The 20,231-nt window shown below is 43.3% G+C and overlaps 2 protein-coding genes across 8 annotated transcripts in view; one reads left to right on the forward strand and one right to left on the reverse strand.

The window, feature by feature from the left end:
* negr1 (neuronal growth regulator 1) overlaps window positions 1–20,231 on the reverse strand; it is a 378,181-nt gene that overhangs the window by 346,995 nt on the left and 10,955 nt on the right. The window lies entirely within an intron of this gene.
* The window catches only part of adgrl2a (adhesion G protein-coupled receptor L2a), a 90,498-nt gene that overhangs the window by 44,881 nt on the left and 25,386 nt on the right, over window positions 1–20,231 (forward strand). For 6 of the 7 annotated variants that reach the window (XM_084010799.1, XM_084010804.1, XM_084010801.1 and 3 more), the window contains exons 4-5: window positions 3,418–3,527; window positions 10,020–10,820. In XM_084010799.1, coding sequence (XP_083866925.1) covers window positions 3,418–3,527; window positions 10,020–10,820 — 911 coding nt within the window. Of the gene's footprint in view, window positions 1–3,417; window positions 3,528–5,009; window positions 5,070–8,873; window positions 8,889–10,019; window positions 10,821–20,231 lie in introns of all 7 variants that reach the window. The other variant, XM_084010798.1, reaches the window with a different exon arrangement.

Below are 20,231 nucleotides of genomic sequence, written 5' to 3' on the forward strand. Positions count from 1 at the left end.
ACCGATGTCTGCCTCTCCCAAAAGGTCAGAGATGTGATGGGATTACATTTGGAATACTTCACTTTGATTAACAGGCTAGTTGGGGAAATGGAAGCAATCAACGCAGAAAGTAGCTCCATCATTCCCTTTTTTCTTTTAGTTTTGCTGCAAGAAACAAATACGATGGCACTACTTTTGACACCGAAAATGATGTTTACTTTTAATAAATAATGATATCATGAAATAAATGTTAGATAGATACAGTTTTAGGATTTAAGCCAATATAGAATTTAAACCTTGTGATATTCAGGGTGTGGAGTAGACATAGTTCTACCAATTTGTCAAAATAAGATTAAAGCATTGCATATTTTTTAATATAAGCTAATAGAGAAATATTACCCAACAACTTGGTAATGTCTCTTCTAAAATAAGAAGGTAAATTGCCTCTTTACTTTATGTGAATCACCTTTTCCAACTGGCTAATTATTATTTCTCTTGTAAGATAAAATCAATTAGTACTCGGTTGTCTTCAGTAATATCCTGTTGAGCAGTCAAGGTATTTATAAAAATTGAATGTTTCACTCTGGCGGAAAGTAGAGGAACGCTTCCTTTGACTTACTATTCATTATGTACATGATTAATTACTATATAGCCTCAGACTATCAAAAGATAGTCAGAGATATCATATTTTACATGTATTTAATTAGTGTGCACTTTGAGACCAGTGCCCTGGCAGGCCCAAACGCTGAACTTTTTATGGACGGAATTTCAATTACTTCCTCTCAAATGGAGGGCTAGGACTATGCGAAGAAGACGTCATTAGGGGTCTTTTTTCTTTTCAATCGGTCTCAGGAGATGCCCACTGTTTCACAGATGAGAAGGAATCAGAGTCACACAATCCCAGAGAACAGAGCCCTCCTGCTCCTCGGCTCTCAAATTAGGGCAATATATCAGAAAGAGCTATCAACACTTATGTCAACATTGTTTCAAAAGAAATATGAGGTGTTTTTTTTCCCCCTGTGCTTATGCCCTGTTGTTTAATACATTTGCCTGAGAAACGATGGCAGGCCTATGTCTCATTAGTGTCATGAATTTTATTTTTGATATCATTCTGTTTCATATGCCTAATATAAACCAGGCAGTCATCTCCCAGTCTCATTGGAATCTGTTAGATAAAGCACTGTAATTTATATTGCTCCTGCATGTCATGCTTATGCATGAGCAAGGGGACAGAATCATCAAAGTGACCATATAATATATGGAAAGTGCTGCAGAGTCATGAAATATTACCCACGAAAACAAGCGCCATATTATAGGCCCAGCATGAGGTGCGTGTTTTTTTAATTCCAAAACAGTAATTCATGGAATTAATTTCCATAAAAACAAATACAATATGCTGATATCCTCATCTGCTATCACACGTGAGGGTCATTAATAAAGTGCGACGCCCCTCGAGACCTTCAGTAAACACAGATGCGCGCACAGATAGAGACATATGCGTCATTATGGCTATGTGATATAATACACTGCTTTTACATTGCCCAAAGCACAAAAAAGGGCTCTTTATTTCTTTCTTTTTTTTGTGAAATTAAAAATGTCCTCTATCAAATGTACATGAAAAGAAATGTGTGAACTATTTTAATTGGCGTACATGCTGATTGGGAGAACGAGAACAGGAGGAAGAGGAAGATGAATTGCTTTTGTGCTTTAAAAAAAGAGAGAGAGAGAGAGAGAGAGAGAAAAGTAATGACTAATTCCGTTCCCTGCCGTTATTATGATTTAGTGGGTTTTTTATGTGAACGCAGGAGCCGTTTGTTTAAGTTGCTGGATAATTTTTTCGGCGCTATAAAACATTATACACTGCACGTATATACGGTATGCGGCTAAAATGTGGTTGTTTTCAATTTCCACCCCTCTCTGCGTCTGTTCAATACTATATGTCCCAGCAGCGAGCTACTCTCCGCTGTTCCACTGCACTACCTAATATTATATTAATAACATTTGGACACAGAGCAGTGATTACCTCAGCGGCCCAAAGCAAAGGCAAAACCCAAAGCACAATACAGTGCAACTAGTAATACATTTTCCAATGATCCGCTGTAAATGGGCGCACTGGTCTGTGATAAGAAGAAACAAATATTATCTCTGGTCCCTGCTAAATCAGCAGAACAGAGTTATTGATCCGGCTCCTCACATTGCCAATAGAATTTTAAGTCCCCTCGGTAGCAAAGATGGCTTGCTGGGAGTATAGATGTCATTATCATGATTTCAGTGCAGCGCAAGGGCGGTCACCAGCAATTCCCCGGGCTTTGGAGCACACCGCAGATGTTAAAGGCAGTGGCCGAAATTAATTTTTGACACCTCTTTGCATGCACGCCGATGTGGAAGCCAATAAAACATTAGGTCCTCCATCGATTCCTGATAGTTATATCTAGGTTGTGTCTGTAAAACAATGTAACGTGAATTTCTCACACATTTTGTTGGTGTTTGGGAAGGGGAAAGGGCCTTGGGTAGTATTAATTAGCATTTTTTGGTAATTAATTAGTGTATTTCTGCTCTTCGGGATCGAGAACTATCAAGTTGAAATCATTACCAAGACCTTTGATGCCATTTTGGTTGCTAATTCAAGAGCCTCGTCAAGCAGCTCAGCATGTGTAGACCCCTTCAGAGAGGCAGCGAGCTCGAATCAATAAGTCAGGACATTTGACAAAAACACAGACTTTGTTTATCCTGTACAAAATGTTCACCACCAAACACATATCGGGGAGGGGGGTCTTTATCTCGTATCCACCGATGCATTTAGCATGAATTCATTTCATTTTATTTTATTCACAGAGATGTAACGTTATGTTAACCACACACACACACACACACACACACACACACACACACACACACACACACACACACACACACACACACACACACACACAGTAGCCAGCTCTGATTTGATCGGCAGATTTGGATCAGCAGAGGCAACGTCAACGAACACAGAACTGCGTGTAACTGCGAGATCCATTCAGAAAACCAGGAATGTAATACCCCGTTGGCCAGTTATTGACTAGACAGGTAAAATTGTATTATAACAAGGGGGCGAAAATGTTGCAGAGCCCTTTTTTTTTGTATTCTTTCATTGGCCTATACGCATTCAGACAGATTCTCCGAGCTCTTGAAAAGAAACGCCACGCAGAATAGCACCGTACACAAAGGAGCCCTTTTATCCCGAACGCATAGCGGAGGGATGAGTGAAAAGCAATTGAGTTGGCAAACAGACTAAAGAGCGTTTGCTATATGGTAACGGCACTATTCCTTTTGTCGGGCAATTTGGATATTCCGCTGGCCTCGAGCACTGTTAACTTTGTTTGAAAAGACTAGCATGGATGTATTTTTGGCAAGTGTCTTTGCTGAACATATCTCTTTGTTTCTCCCCCCCGTCAGATGCAACAATCGGACCCAGTGCATTGTGATCACGGGTTCAGATGTCTTCCCTGACCCCTGTCCAGGGACTTACAAGTACCTGGAGGTCCAGTATGAGTGTGTGCCCTACAGTAAGTTTGACCCTTCATGAATTGAAAACTCTCCCTCCTCCCTCCAACCACCCCCCCCTCCCTTCACCATCATATCCTGTCTCATTTCTTCCTTGTCCAGACAGTCTTTGTGTGCAACACCTCCAAGCACCATTCTCCTCCAGTCTCTTCTTCCATCTGTGTCACACCATGAACCTTCTTTTTTATGAAATATGACCTGTAATACCCTTTCGGCCCTTCTTTCCGTGCTGCCTTGATTATTGATGTGCTCGCCGGCGTCTCCAGCCGGTCGACGAGCCCGGTTGCGAGGTAGCAGAGATAGAGGGAGGGTAGGGGAAGTCACGCTGACTCGCCACGGCGGCGAGCGAGTGTTTCATCACTCACAAGTCTTGCGTGGGGAAGTCTATCAGGCGCAAAGCACAGCTCACCTTGATGGCTTAATATACATCCTTACAACAGGTGCTGAATTGTGTTAACAGATGTTTCATTATGTAACGGAACAGAATGGCTCGACTCGTAAGTCAACAAGGTAATATTTCATCTAAAGAGATAGTGTTAACATTTTGTCTGCTCCTCGGATGCTAAAATATTCATCGCTACCAAACAATCTTTAGATTGCCCTTTGAATTAAAAATCTCCTTTGTCCTTTAAGCTGCTGTTCATTTGCAGTTTATGAAGGAAGTTCCCCCATGTAACCTTTGCAAAGCGATTAACGACAAAGATTTAGATGAATTGCCAGAATCTCTAATCAGGTAGAACTGAAATAATAATAATAATAGAGTGGGAGTGGTGGAGAGACAGTATGTGGCAGCTCTCGTAGAGCACAAAGACGGTTTTGTACACTGTTGTCTTAAGATGTGTTTCCCTTCTGAGTCAACTCAAATGGAAGATTTTCTCAAATATAAATAATACAGTCCTTTCTTTTTTTTTATGTCAGACACATTTCTTCTACATTTCTCATTACTAGTATAGCAGTCCAAGATGTTCCCCTCAGTGTTGAATCAAAATGCATAAGTGAACATCATTAGATGGTGAAACTCATTACAACTTAAAGGTTAACCTCTCCAAGGCTTCAAGGGCCTGTGATTAAAAATGTAATAAGCAATGATGAGTATTTTAGTCCACCTGATTGAGCAAAGACGAATCATGTAGCTTTTACCTTAAACACCTGCTTGTTTTTTTGTTGTTGTAGTATTTTTTTCTTTTCTTTGCTTTTTTTTTTTTTACCCGCCTCATAGTTAAGTGAAGTATTGATTCCACGTCTTGCTGTGTTACCTCAAAACTTAATAGCAGGATTAGCCTCAAGGTGCACTCGTGTCCACCCACTGTTAGGATTGTCTTTTTGCCTCCTTCGTGGTGAAAAATAAACTCCTACCCAAGGACTTGCAGTCCCGGAAAAGGTCTATCTAACAAAAGAAAAAAAAATGATCCCAACAGGTCCTCGCTTCACATTGAGCCGTTTCAAACATGCATGTCTGTAGCCCCATCTTTTTGCTTCTCAAGGTCCATGTCCAACCAGAATAGGACCAAGAACACAGAATGTATCCTATCGCAACTGCCCTGGTAAGTGCTTGGTGTTCTCCCAGTCTGATCCAGTCCACACAAGCCCAGTCCAGCCTTTCCCACTCCAGTCCTGCTGTGAACTGTCATAGATTGTGATTTATAGGCGAGTTCCATGTTATGTTTTTTTCCCTCCTCTTACCAATCCCCTGTCTCCTCAAAATTAAATCCATACACCCTAAATCATTTTGTAGAGTCAGACTAACGCAGAGAAAGGAAGTCATGGGGGAAGATTTACTGAGCTTTTTCCACACCAGAGCAAACCCTTACTGCAGTTTTCACACGGGATAGCAAAGACCTTAGTGCCGTTTTTCTCATTTTCAGATGGAATAGATCATTTGCCAAATGCCAAGATTTGTGATTAAAAACAGTGCAGTGCTTAGGATCCCCTGGATTTGCTGGGATACAAGACTTTAGAAGTTGTTTTTGCAAGACAACATATTAAATCCCCATTAAGCTGATCAACGACGGGACAAGTGTCCTCATTTCGACTTGTAACTGCTGCCCCCCACCCCCCAAATCTGTCCGTGCCAAGAAATAAAACCAGCTGTTTAATAACATAATATGATAAATAGTTGTTTTCCGTCTCTATTGCTGACTGAATATAATGTGGTTCTAGATTAATTCATTCCATTGTTTAAGCCTTTGCAATAGTCACACAAGCAATTTTGGATTTCCCCCCCCCCTTCTTGTGCAAGTGGCCTTTGCAACAAGTTGCCCACATTCCCACCGGTTTCATCCCTTTGGCTTCATAATTTGGTTCTTGTCATGAGCTGCCCTCATTAGCAACATTATCTTCATGTTCCAGCCAAGGATGTAAATTTTGCCTTCACCTGGCACCGAGGCACCCTCTGAATTGGCTCTAGTAATTGCTTGAAATCGGGCAACATAAAAGCAGAGACGTTTCTTCATTAAGACTCCTCCGAGCAATTTATCTATATTTTTTTGTTTTAAATGCCGGAGATAAGAATAAAAAAAAAAGTTTCCATTCCTATTCTACTCTTGTAAAAGAGTTGCTGCCAGTGGGCATAAACGGTCCTCAATGCTAATATTTCCATTTTCATCTCATTCTAATGCCAGTAAAACCCCCCCCACCCCCCCACCCCCAGCTCCATGTGACAACCATGTGATGGCTAGATTATGAACACTGAAGTTAAGCTGCAACGGCATGATTTTTGGGTCCCCCCCTCCCCCCTTTGGTGTTTTTATTTTTGTGTCCAGTTGTCTCCCCTGATTTTTTCTTTTCTTTCAGCTTAGCTTACACAAGACTTTAATTGAAATTAAACACTGGGACCGGCGGAGTGTGCCGTTGACAGCAGACATCCATTCATATCAAGATCGAGCAGCTGATTATAAATAGTCATTATAATTTGATTTAGCAAGCAGGAATTCCCTAGAAAGTCTGTGATGTGTAGAGGAGAAAGTTAAGGATGTCTGGGGTTAGTGTGGGTTGGCATGTGTCTCATGTTTGTGTTAATGTTGCTTTAAGTGACTGACTCTCTTCCCTTCCCCCTGTGCAATCTGCAGGAAACCTCCTTGGCTACCTGACTCACTCTCTTCATCCACTGACTGATTTCTGATCACACTGATTGCTATTTCTGTTCTTTTTTTTTAACATTTCTACTAACGTCATCAGGTCTTCCGTCATGTGTTCTCCTTTTCTTCCCAGGTTTTCTTCACACCATCTCTTATCTCTCTCCCTCCCTCCCTCTCTTCTCACCTTCTCTGTTTTATGTGACTTCGGCGGCTTCTGAGAACTCAACTGTAATTTGCTTCCTATCTGTGTTTTGATCTCTTAGTTAGCTGCGACACACTTGAATTTCTTCTTCAGAATGGTGTGCATTCATTTACGGATCCTTTTCTGATTCTCTACTTTCCACTGCTTATTTCTTGCCTCTGAAGCCTAGGTCAGACTCCGCAATTATAGCCGATTCAAACTGGAACATGAACCACACACTAATTGGACCTGGGTGGTTGCGGGATCCAAACGGGGGGGAACTCAGTTTGTGATTGCTCGCATTAACCGGCGGTGCAAACTGGCCCAATATGTGTACATTTAGTATTTCAACATTGATCCTTGTGGGCCCGCTGTGGTGGAGCCCTTTATTGTGAAGTCACCCGAGACTGAAATCTGAGAAAGACAAAAAAAAAAACCCAATAGATGTGTAGATCAAGGGCAAAATAACTGGCGCATGCAGTCTGTGCTCGGGAGATTAACATCTCCATCAGTAGAAATGTCAAACTTTAAGGAAGTTTAATAATAATTAAATCAAATAAAGTACATTTCTCGGGTTAAATGGAAGCCGTAGCTTCAGTAAAGCTGCCCCTCTTAGTCTTTTTATGCTTTTTTCTTGCTGGATGACTTCTGTCCAAGAAAGTTGGGCTTTTGTGTGATTCTTACAACTAAATTGTATGAATGTTAATCGAAGAGGAAAGCATCAAGCTTTCGTGCCATGTGATAGACGTGAGTGAGCATTTTTCCTGAGCTTTTCTGGACACTAAGTGATGCTCAAGCAAGCAGACCAGTTGTTAATCTGAACCGTCCCATTTGACATGACTATGATAGTCTGACCTAGGCTTTAACTCACCTAAGAAATGTCCTTTCTGACGTTTTGTCAATTTGTTTGTTTCAAGTTTTGTACGGTTGTTAAAAATAGACCTTTAGAAATCTTAAGTCTTATTTTTGTTTTTATTTCAGTTAAAACTAATCTGGTGATTTTTATGCATCCTAACACATGAAGAATTCATTTTCACTTTTTAAGCGATATATATCATGATCTATTCTATAAATCACCCATTAACAGAACAGGTGCCTTGTTTGATTGTGCAAATGTTGGCTAGTTTATAGCAGATAGAGGAAAGCACAACATTGCAAATGAAGTGTGGCAAATTAAATACATGTTTCATCAGCTATATTAATGTATTTTGCTCCAGTGACTCTCACTGATTACTCACTTCCTTGACAAGGCCACAGTTTCTTTCTGTGTTCATATGGATTCATAATTGTAAAAGTATTATTAGAGTGTTACACCGAGACTTTTGTAGGTATTAGTCAGCCGTTACTTTGTCCAGAATTGTTAAATCTTAATTGTGTTTAAGCCTACATGCATCTCAAATATAGAAAAGTGTTATATACTGCTCTATTAACTTTCTTTAAAACAAAACAAAAAAAAAAGGACAACCGACCTTTTCTTTTTAATGGAACTAGGTTTGGCTTATGTTGGTGGGTGGATTAACACGGACAACAGTTTGAAAGCCCTTTGGTAAATTCTAATGAATATAAATCAATAAAATAAAACAATAAATTAAACTTTGATTTAGTATAAACCGGATGACCTTGATCCTCAGAAAACACATTGTATAACCATTTCAAACATTTTTACAACTAAATGTTAATCATTCTAAACTAATACATTTTAATAATTTGTATTTCACTATTTTCTCCCCAAGTTTCAAACAACAATCAAAGATTGTTTATTTGTTAAAGTCTGAATGCGATTTGCAACAATGTCCATTCACTCAGTTGGCGCTCAGTCAAAGAAAAAACAATCCATCCACCACTGTGCCGTAAACCAAATGTAACATTTGCCTCAATGTCCTAATCCAACCCCTTCTCTTGGACAGGACCAGGACGGCTGTGTCTCCTTCTAACAACTCTCTCTTTCTCTGAATAGGTGTGCCCGTCTTTGTCCATGTCTCCTTACGTGTTTCTGCGTATGTAATCATAGCGATGAGAGTTAATTCATATTAATCTGTCTTTTTCCCCCCTTGCACCCCTTTCATTCTCTCTTCCAACGCTTAAAATAGAAGTGGAGCAAAAAGGTAAATAACAGACACGATCCAAACCCTAGCTCCTTGTTTTGTGGCATCTGGTTGTAAACTACCTATTTTCCCATGGCGGCCCCTACATCGCAGGCGTCAGAGTCCCCCCCCTAGCTGTAATGTAAAGGGCCAGTGTAGTGCAAGAAGGGAAGAGAGGCTGGCCATAAAAAAAAGAAAAAAGACAGCACACAAGCAGCCAAAAGATGTAAATGGGGGCGTATTGGCTGCGGTCCATAGGGGCTTCCTCTCCTCATTCTCTCTGGGTGCTTTTGCTGCTCAGCAGAATCTCATATTGCCTGGCTTCCGAACCCTTTTCCATAGCATGCCATGGTAACAGTGTTTCTTGGCCCCTTTTTTTCAAGCTATTGCTATCGAGTCTCCCCCTTTTTCTCTCCGAGCCCCCCTCCCCCCGTTCTCACTCTCTCCCCCATTATTCTCACCTGACCACTTGCTGCTCTTTTCTCTGTTGATTCTTATGCCTCCTATGCCTCAGTGCGCCAACTAAACACCTCAAGAGACCCTTACTGAAAGTTGTTTTTTTGAGTTATTTATTTTAATGGTCGTGACATTTGCACCACTCTCAGGTATATAATGTAGAATAGGTGGTGTAACCGAGACACATCTAAGTACACACAAACATTTGCAGACCGTGCTGACTCCTGCTCTGTCATAACCTCTCCCGTCTGTTGCCAAGTGACTTTAGTGGGCTGCATTTTTTTTTTGTTTACAGGACTAATTGTTTTGTTAAGTTTTGTTTCTGTTCTATTTCCCCTCATTTGTGTTCTACTCCCAACAGTAAATGTCTATGAGGCAGGCCAAGCTTCTTTTTTTCGTTTCAGACTACTTTATATATTTAAACTTTATGCTCAATAACTTTCCTATTCCTTTTTTTCTTTCTATGCACAAAACCAAAATCCTTATTCTGCTTGTGAATATTGGCTATAGATGTTAGTTGTGTTTTGGCCACTTTTTAAATGTGTGTCTGTCCCCCACTCCTCGTGGACATCCTGTAAAACAAAATGAAGACATTAGAGCTAATATGGACATTACATGTAGTTTTTTTTTGTATGGCTCTATTTTCCACATGTTAACCTGTGTCCGTTTCTTATTCTACTCTTCTCCCATTGCTAGTTTTTCTTTGTCCTGGGACTCTGAAAGCTGTCGGTGATCCCTCCTTTCTATTTGAAGCGGAGCAACAAGCTGGCGCCTGGTGCAAAGACCCACTACAAGCTGGCGACAAAATCTACTTCATGCCTTGGACTCCTTATAGGACAGACACTCTCATTGAGTATTCCTCCCTGGATGACTTCCAGAATGCCCGGCAGACCATCACCTACAAGCTGCCCCACCGCGTGGACGGGACTGGATTTGTGGTCTACGACGGGGCCGTGTTTTTCAACAAGGAGCGCACACGCAACATCGTCAAGTTTGACCTGCGGACTCGAATCAAAAGCGGCGAGGCGATCATCAACAACGCCAACTACCACGACACGTCGCCTTACAAGTGGGGCGGCAAAACAGACATTGACCTGGCGGTGGACGAGAACGGGCTGTGGGTGATCTACGCCACCGAGCAGAACAACGGCATGATCGTCATCAGCCAGTTGAACCCCTACACGCTGCGGTTCGAGGCCACCTGGGACACGACCTATGACAAACGCTCCGCCTCCAATGCCTTCATGGTTTGTGGAGTACTCTACGTGGTCCGCTCCACCTACGAGGACAATGAGAGCGAGGTCAGCAAGAGCCTGATCGATTACATTTACAACACCAAACAGAACCGTGGGGAATACGTTGACATCCACTTTCCCAACCAGTACCAGTACATTGCAGCTGTGGATTATAATCCGCGAGATAACCAGCTCTATGTGTGGAATAATTTTTACATCCTGAGATACAACCTGGAGTTCGGCCCACCTGATCCAGCGCATGGTAAGAACCCAACCCCCCCCCCCTCCCCAAATCATTTGATTTCCAGATTCCATATTGTTAAAATTGCATTGCTGAAATCATGGATTTTAGTCGCCGCCCAGTGCGCTTCGATATTCCTCTGCTATTCCCCATCTATGTATCAAGTGTCACAGCTGACTGACTTTTAATTTAGAATCTAATATGTGCTAGATATGTTACGGAAGCTTTGGAGTGTAGGAAAGCATCTCGGGGGGTGAAGTGAGTGGGGCTTGGTGGTAAACAACACCTCGAAGCCAGTTACCATATCATAAGGGATCAGTATCTGGGGGATTTGGGGAGGTTTACCATCCGGGCGTTCCCTGAGTCCCAGGTGCTAAGGCTCAAGGGACCCCTGCGAGCATATTCCTTTTTTTAGAGCGAGTATGACAGGGAGAGAGAGATATACTTTCACCTCTGGAAACATACATGCCCGGACAGGTGCAAAGTCTGGCCTGGGGCAAGGTTAGATCATTCCCCAAGTGATACCGAAACTCCACATCTCCATCGGTCATTAAAAAGAAAAGTACTTCACACTCTGTAGGCAGAGCGAGAGCATTCAAGGTTCTTTATAAGAGAGAAAGAGATGGTAGACACAAGGGAGAGGGATCAATCATCCAGGGTCACATCAGCAGCGTATGTTTTTAATTTAGCCGTCAAGAGCTGAGGGGAGGCTAGTCTAGGCCTGTGATAGTCCGTACCCTGAGAATATAATAACAGTAATTATCCTAATCCCCTCCACACCCAGAGTCCTAAGTCCACGTAATGCTCCACACAGTCAGTGATGAGCCACAGAGGTCAAGCAACTTTTCAACAGATTATCCAAGAGCTCAATATTTATTAATGCGTTTGCTCGTCCACTTTTGTATTGATGGGGCGCGAGCTGAGTCTGCTAAATCGGGTTCATCTAGTGGAACGGCATCAGTCTAGACAAACCAAGGCTGAGTTCAGGTTGGAAAGCAAAATTATCATGCAGAGGGGGGCATCGACTCCAACAATAATCGAGAACCAGATAAAAAAGTAAAACGATTCCAGCTCTGAATAAAATGTTTAACCGGTTGCCAATAAGAATATTAATATCACAATTAAATGTACAGCAATACAGGAATACGCCACAACCAAAAGGTGATCCTTATTTCAGTCACACACGGAGAATTCAGATGAGCTGATTCTAAAGCAGCTGCTCTCAAAGTGGTCATGATAAATCTGATAAAGAATCAATTGGAGCGTGTCTTCACATGCAATCATGTGGTTGTGTACAGTAAACCGGTTGTTAAGTAGTCAAACAACGGCCTTTATTTTCAGCTCCGCTGTTTTGGGATTCTTATAATAATCTGTGTGTAACCAGACTGCATGCTCAATTGATTTATTTCATTCGCTGAATGGACACTGATCACTGATAGAGAAATCAGAGGCTTTAAAGGGATCTGCCATGAAATTACAACATTCTGGTTATTGTTCAGTGTGTGTGTGTGTGTGTGTGTGTGTGTGTGTGTGTGTGTGTGTGTGTGTGTGTGTGTGTGTGTGTGTGTGTGTGTGTGTGTGTGTGTGTGTGTGTGTGTGTGTGTGTGTGTGTGTGTGTGTGTGAAACCTACTTTACCAAGTGTTTAAGTCTTTATTCACCCAATCAGCACCCAGAGGAGCCCCTCCCTCCCTGTAGGTTGTGTGTTAGAAGCATGTGCTGCTGTAGATCAGCTCCTCAGGGCTTCTGGATTCACACATCTTTACGTTAACGTCGGCGAGGCCTCTGCTCTCCCTCTCCTTGACAAATGGGACACGAGCCCGGCCCGGCTGCTGACTAATGTATGTTGAGTTGCAGTCGATGTGTGCGAGGCCGAATGGTCCAGGATGATCATCAAGATGTCAATAAACTTGTCCTCCCACATGGCTGATGTTGACACATAAATGATGGCACTTTTTTTCTGGCTGTCACTGGATGCCCTCTCTGTGATATCTTGATGCCTGCTTCATTGGGCACTGAAACGAGCTATCAGAATGCCCTCGGAGCGTTAAAAGTTGAAGGTACATGTTTTGAGCAGCACTAGGCATCAACAAAAAGAAAAAAAAAGGAAATGGAAAGTTACAGCGTTCCCTAAATCATCACAATGTGAAAGCTTAACAGAAACTATTGTTGGTAATGAATGGCCAATTATTATTGTAGATCCTAGAGCTCTGTTAAATGTATGGCATTTTTTTCTTCAAAGAGCAAAAAAAAACACAATAGGATCTGCAGGATTTTAATATAATCTGATTTTTCAAGAGCATTTAAAAGCATCCACACTATCCACTGCAGGTCCGACTCCCTTTCCCCCCCCCCCCCCCCCCGACTTTCTCAAGTGCACAAACAACTCATGTTACATGATTCGCTCCGTCATGGAATGCAATCACATCAAAGTGATGTAGGGAGCCTGTGTGGCAGACAGTTGAGTTCTTGTCAAGTCCAATAACGTTGCTTGTGTCAAGGCGAGATCATCTCTTGTAGGATTTTTTCGGGGGAGTGGACGGGGTCACGTCCAACATGCAGCTCCACTGGAAGTGGACATTAAATGGGTCAGTAATTCCCACTCTTGGCTATGACCGGCAGCGCCATAATCCGCTCATTTAAACGTGGCCCCGCGCCTGTTTTCCTCCTTGAATAGAAGAGCTCATAAAAAGACATATTCCTTTGTCGAATCTTGTAAGTGAGATGATTAAATTGATTTAAATGAGGTATTCCCAGAGAAAACTCATTACGCACCCATTCCTACGGACCGTTTATTCATGCCAAGCTCTGATATTTGGCCTCAAACCACCGAGTAAGCACATCAACATCTATTTCCTCCAAAAAGTATGCACAAACAGACTATCCACGCCTCAATGGGACACAGGTGAGCCCCTGAAACCTTTTATTCATCCCCCGTCGCAAAATTAGATTCTGAATCACTTCCGTAAAAAAGCCCCCGGCGCTGCAGTTAACGCCCACACAAATCAAGGCCTCCTCTTTAATTGTTGAAACGTCAATACATTTGCATACAATTTCAATCTTTGCCGCACCCCCAAATTGTACATTTTGCGAGCGGGGGTCGTAAGAGAGAGAATGACCCAATTTGTTTGAAATTATAAGGTAGGGCTCTCCGGAACGACTCGCCAATTAGCTTACACAACTCTGCATGTGGCCAAAAGAAATGCCCTGTAGTTTGTGTGTTGCCAGAGTGCTTCGCAGTGCAAAAATGCTCAGCTGTTACCGATGCTTGCGAGTCACGCGCATTTGCGGTCACCCCAGAGAGCCTTCCTCTTATAGTCTGATGAATATACGGCTCGCTAATAAGCACCGCTATGATTCATTCCTGTCTTCGGCGGTGCTTACACAGAGGTCAACCTGTGCACGGCAACATTTAGACAGAAAGCAGGGGGAAACCGGGGGATGAGGGGGGAGAGGTATGGATGCTTTAAACGTCAGCCATCTGAGGCGCTCAGGTAAAATGGCAGAGACTTCTTCCTCCTACGTGCTCAGCAGTGGTGCAGGAGCCGGGATATCAGGATGTGTTAAAACGGACAATTTGTTTTGTTTGCCTTGACAACAACACCCCCCCTCCCCCCACTTCCTCTCCCCAACCCCTTGTCAGCTGCCCAAGTGGACACAGCGGTGTGAAAGGAGGTTGTATTGATGTGGAAAATCACCCTTTTTGTTTTTTAGTTTTTTCTCTCCGTTCTCCTGTCATATTCTCCTTGTTTCTTTCTCTGTCTACATCCATCTTATTGCCTCTCTCTCTCTTTCATTATCTCTCTATCGTGTTCGGTCTGTCTCCGTTTGATCTTTTTGGGGATTTTTCTTTTTCGCCTGTCGACGACTCCTCCGTGATCACGCGTGAACCGTGCCTTTAAATCTGGATATTTGCATTTGCGTGCGTGTCGGCACGTATTTGCGTCTGTTTGGCTTCCCTCCTGAAGTCAGGCTTAAGACTGTTCGAATCATTCCCGACGAGAGAAGCACACTTTAGGGACAGCGTTTGAGTAAATCCTTTGCTGTGCCTTCTGGGAACATGTAGACGCACAACAGCGATGGCCTTCACACACACGGAGATCAGGGATCCCACAGGGATAGTTTATAACAGTGTTTAGATTTACGTGACATTAATAGTTTTGCATGAAGCTTATTTTGCCTAAAAATAAGATTTTTTGATCCAGATCAAATAATGAAAGTCGATCTTATAAGCTACTTCTCTTTTATCTTCATTTCTCTCTAACTTAACTCCTGTTGGATTGTTGTCAGGCTGATGTTGACTGACTAAACAAGCCCGGCCAGCCAGCAGCCGACCAAATCAAATACCTCACCGTACAATCTGCAGAAAAAAAAGCCCAGAATTTGTACAAAAATCCCCTAAAGTAGCCTCAAACCTGTGTGTTGGTATCCGTGACAGGTTAACTCAATTAGTCCCTCATGTTGTTATAGCACTTAAACGTGTCCGGAAATCCCTGACCCCATTGAGATGTGCAAAGTTTTGAGCCGTGCTCTGTTTAAACTGGGAGGAATTACCAGGGTGTTAGGGCACCGCTGGGGGTTTACCTTTAGTTAAAGACCCCCTTCTTTACTGCCGGACTACAGGATCTCCCTATATGCCAACTTCCATTCTTTATTCCTCCCGTGTAGCTTTTTTTTAACCACCATTTTTTTATGACACTGTGACGTTGCTGCGTCTGTTGTCACCCACCGGTGTCGTTCTTGGTTACGATATAAGGGTGAATTTAACTGGGGCGATAAAGTGGAGGTGGGGAGGGGGGGTGGAAAGTCCCACGTTGGGGATTTACAGTCTTGTTCACAACGTCTCTGATATTACACGTGGGATAATACATAACGACTCAGTGTCTGGTGGCAGCGAGGGCACGTTCAGCACACGGGGTCGGAAGGTCACAGGTTTTTCTTCTGAAATCTGATCATGATCTCTGCCTCTCCTCGTAAGACACGAGGAGCAACCAGTTGTTGCCAGAAAGGGGAGAAACGTTTCACCCCTTGTCCAGAATCACACCTCAAGATTAGGTTTTTTTTTCTTCTTCATATTCCCAAGCTGCTAGTTACCACCTCTCCTCGAAAATCGTCTCCGCCGGTGTCAAACTACTGTACACGCCGTGGACACATGATCTCCGCCGACAGCCTACAAGTGTGCGGAGCAACAGCACAACTCGGGGTTATGATTTAGAACGTCACAAAGAGTTGTTTTACATCAAAGAGAGCGAGGAAGGGGGTGTGATTATAGTTACACTGAGCCCTGTAGCCGAGGGGATCGGCAGTCTCTTGTTTGATTACAGTCTGACTACCAAACAAGGCGCATTAAAAGAATTATTACTTAGACATCACAATGGTCCCCGCCATCACTCCCTGACACACGCCTTTGAGGAGATTTATTTCACACAGGCCTGATTGTGTGTGTTTCCCTAATCTGTGTATACATGTGGGTGTGTGTGTGCTTTTTCTACATGGCTGGGTTTAATGTGTGTGCATGCATATGTATGCGTTTATATACGAATGCCTCTAACGTAGACATCCTCCTGTGTGCGCGGCGTTACGAATCGGTCCTCTTGGCACACTTAGAGTTAATGCTTGAAATTTGAGGCACGTACAGTACAGAGAAAGCTGCAAGGAGAGAGAAAAAAAGGCAGACTGTAGTCTGGCAGCTGCTGTGTCTGTTCTCTATACTTTGGTGTCATTCTGTGTTTGAGGGTGTATATGAATGTGTACATGTGTTTAGAAGCTCGTCTGCATGTGTGTGTGTGTGTGTGTGTGTGTGTGTGTGGGAGTGCTCTCTTGCCTGCCTGCCTTCGTCCATATGAATCAATATGTTTATATTGTGGGAAAAAGAAATATTGGAGACGGCAGTAAATAACATAATCCAGCTATTAGGTTTTTGTTCCCAAAGACGTCGGACGTATACTGTACACACCTTCACATGGACATGACTCGTGGGAAATTATACGAATTTTCACTCAGCTTTCTTCATATTTACTGCTGGCACACAAGCAATCACACGCCGCGTTTCCCCCTCCACGGCTACAGATGTAGCACAGAGTGAAAGACGTGTAATCCAATTTCCTTTGTGTATTATTGTTATTATTGGTAGATATCAAAATGCATCACAAATGTATTATAAATCATCACACTATTTCATACTTAAGAACAGCTCAATTTCCATATGTACTGAGGAGAGAAGCGAGGCTGCGCCCGGAGAGGCCTGAGTGAAAGGCGATGTTTTGAAACTGAGACATGTTCGGCGGCGGCATTAGCAGAGGAAATAAATTACACTTTGTTGTTTTTTTTCGCAGTTCAACACCTTATTTCAATTAACCTTTGCTCTGTGCCGAATGAGTTGAATGCTGATGGGTTATTCATTTATTTCCCATCCACTGGATTCTCCTGCTCCCCGAGCTCCCCCTCGTTGAATTCAACCAACTTGTTAACGTTTGCTATTCCTCTTCCATTAGGAGGTGATTGCCACCAAAGAAGCCACCGCTCAGTGTACAAAAGACATGCTTCTTTTTTACCTTTAGCGAGGAGCGAGCCTCCTATAAAATGGGAATAAAAAGAGCTAAATCTCCTAAGCAGCCTCGCTTCACGCCATTATGAGATCAGTCCATGACAGAGCGGGGTACAAGTGAGATCTAATAATTCTTTTGACTTTTTTTTTTTTTTTACGTGGCAAATTAGCTGAAACAAATGCTTAAATGTGTGTTCTCCCCTGTCCCTCCTCCCTCCTTCGCAAGATAAACAGCACCTGGTAATGTGTATGAAACATTACCCTGATGAACAACCATGCGGTGCCTACTGAAAGTGAAGCCATTAAGCATAATATAAAAGACACACACACTGTCGGTTTTCATTTGTCACCCCGGCACGACTACTGAATCCCGGTAAAGTCTCGCCTGGGCTCCGCGTGTGTGTGTGTTCCCAAGTGCTTACAATACATGGACTGCGTGTGCTCTGACAACACTCGGCACGCCGCGCTCCTCACGCCTTTTTTCCCTCCCCTGGATTCCTGTCTCATTGTCTGTCATCAATTCCAGACCTATAACCCCAGGGGTAATACCAGAACCGCTGAGATACATTCAAGTGCAACCGTGTGTGGGCGTTGAATAACACGCCGAGGTTATGAATAAGTCTGTCCCGACTATTTGCGGTGCTTTGGAGAATATCGCTCGCCGCGTTCACACTCTGTGACAGCTAATTGAAGGTTCCCCTTGGGCTGAGTGCAGCAGAGACATCATAATCAAGGATTCTGTTGTGGTTTCGCTATACAGCCCAAACATGGTATTTTGCTTCTTCCGTCATAATCAAAAGGAATATTTCACTTGTATTTTAAAAGAGAAATATATATGTTCCATGCTGTGAATCACAGAAGTTATGGGGGAAAGGGCTGCTGTAGTACTACCAACAGATCAATACCCTTCCCTCACCACGGCTGCTTCTAAACTTATCCACTTAGACATCTCTGTGAAGAGGAGCCTCCTTTTTTTTTTTAATACCTATGGGTTAATTCCTGCCGGCTCTCATTGGATCAAATTAAACCAAGCTATGGCATAAGGGTAATCAGATTATTGTGTTGCTGGCAGGATTACGGGCTGACACGCTATGTACACAGGAACAGCAGTGGTCAGAGGGCTTGCATTGTTTATGCACGACTCTCCCTGGGAAGTGTAGCCTACATTCATATTAGCCTCTTTTTCACACTGGAAAGAGGATTAGTTTGCATCCTAGACATGAAATGAATCCCCACCGCAACAGGATTATTTTTAGCCCTTTTCGTAATACTTCTTGTTAATGAAGCTCTTTAATGTATAGCTGTATTCTATGACGGAGCTCGCTGAGAAAGGGAAAAAAAAAAACACATTTTTAGGAAATGCCAGCACAGCGTTTCTGTCTCGTGCAGCATCGGCTCAGCAAATCCAAAAAAAGCCAAACCCCATCCAGTTTGCTGCGGGGCCGTCACTCTCCAGCGGAACGCGTTCGGAGAGCCAAACGCATTAGCTGGAGCTTCTTATTAATTACCCCCCGTAGTTTCACAGCTGATAGCAGGTAGCAAATAAAATGTACTAAAAAACTTCAAAGGCGTTTAATTGTACATGTTGTAACTGGAGCGTGGAGCTCAACGTCCTGGCGAGCCGTGACAGGCTCCCCTCGTGAGTGAGGGTTGTAGACAAGATACAGTTGTTAGTTGACATGCTAAAGGAATGCGCTTGGATTACAGCAGATGCCTCTTTGATTTATCGGCCGTAGTTGCCAGCCTTTTTTTTATCTTAAATTATGCTGTCAAGCAGCGATTCATTTTCATTTTCATTTCTGTCTGCATTCTAGACTCCCCGTTCACGGAGACCGGGATCTTATCTCATCATCTTTCATACTTTGGAAATGAGAAACCCATAAAGGGCCCCACAGTTTCTTGGGGGGGATCATCTGGAAGTTTGCCAAACATCCCAAACCCAGATGTTTAAAAAAGAAACAATGATAGTTATTTACACAGTATGTCGACACGTTCATTTCCTCCTGGCCGAGCTGCGACATGATTACATCCAGACTGTAGTTAGCTTAACCAGACATTTGCAGGCCAATTTTTTTCGTGACTATTGCTTTTCACCTCTGAGTCTTCTCAGTGAGTCATAAAAAAAAAAGCAAGGGTTATAGCAATAAAAGGGTATTGGTGCAGAATGGAGACAGACATTTCTCCCAGCCAGCTAAATGCTAGTGCTGAAAGGACACTAAGCACAGGTTGTCTCTCAACCGCTGTGACAGGCCGTGCAGCCGGAGCATTTCACTGTGTTGAGTAAAAGGATACAGGTGGGGGCGGGGGGGACGGGAGCAGGGGGGCTGAGGTGAAGCCAGCCAAATCTGCCTCCATCTCAGTGTCAAAACAGCCAGTCAGCTGTGTGCACCATCATCTTACCCCATGTGTGTGTGTGTGTGTGTGTGTGTGTGTGTGTGTATGGAGTTCTAAAGCTCCCAACAGGAGGGAGCACAAAGTCATCTCCTCTGGTCAATAGAGCCTAATTCGCCACAGGTAGCAGCCAGCCTCAAAGGTGATTTCCCTTCAGCTCGACTGTGCTGAAGCCTCTCATCCACACCGTGGGGCCTATGGTGATAGTGGTGGTGCCGTGCGTTAGGAGTGTGTGTGTGTCTATGTGTGTGCGTGTGTGTGTGTGCTATCAGCAAGACCCATTATCCAACAGAGGCTATAGATATGGAGGTGTTGCTGCCTGCGGTCTGGCTGCCTCTCCTGCAATCCACTGGAAGACAGAAACTGTCTTCTGCTTCTCCAGCTTGGCACCATTGTTCCTGAATCCTCCTGTCATCATCTTCTATGTGTGCCTCCATCATCACCCCCCCCCCATTTCCCCCCGCCCTGCTCTCTTTCACCCTTTCTCACTCCGTCT

Source organism: Eutrigla gurnardus, assembly GCF_963514095.1.
Source record: "Eutrigla gurnardus genome assembly, chromosome: 6".
NCBI classification, from domain to species: Eukaryota; Metazoa; Chordata; class Actinopteri; order Perciformes; family Triglidae; genus Eutrigla; species Eutrigla gurnardus.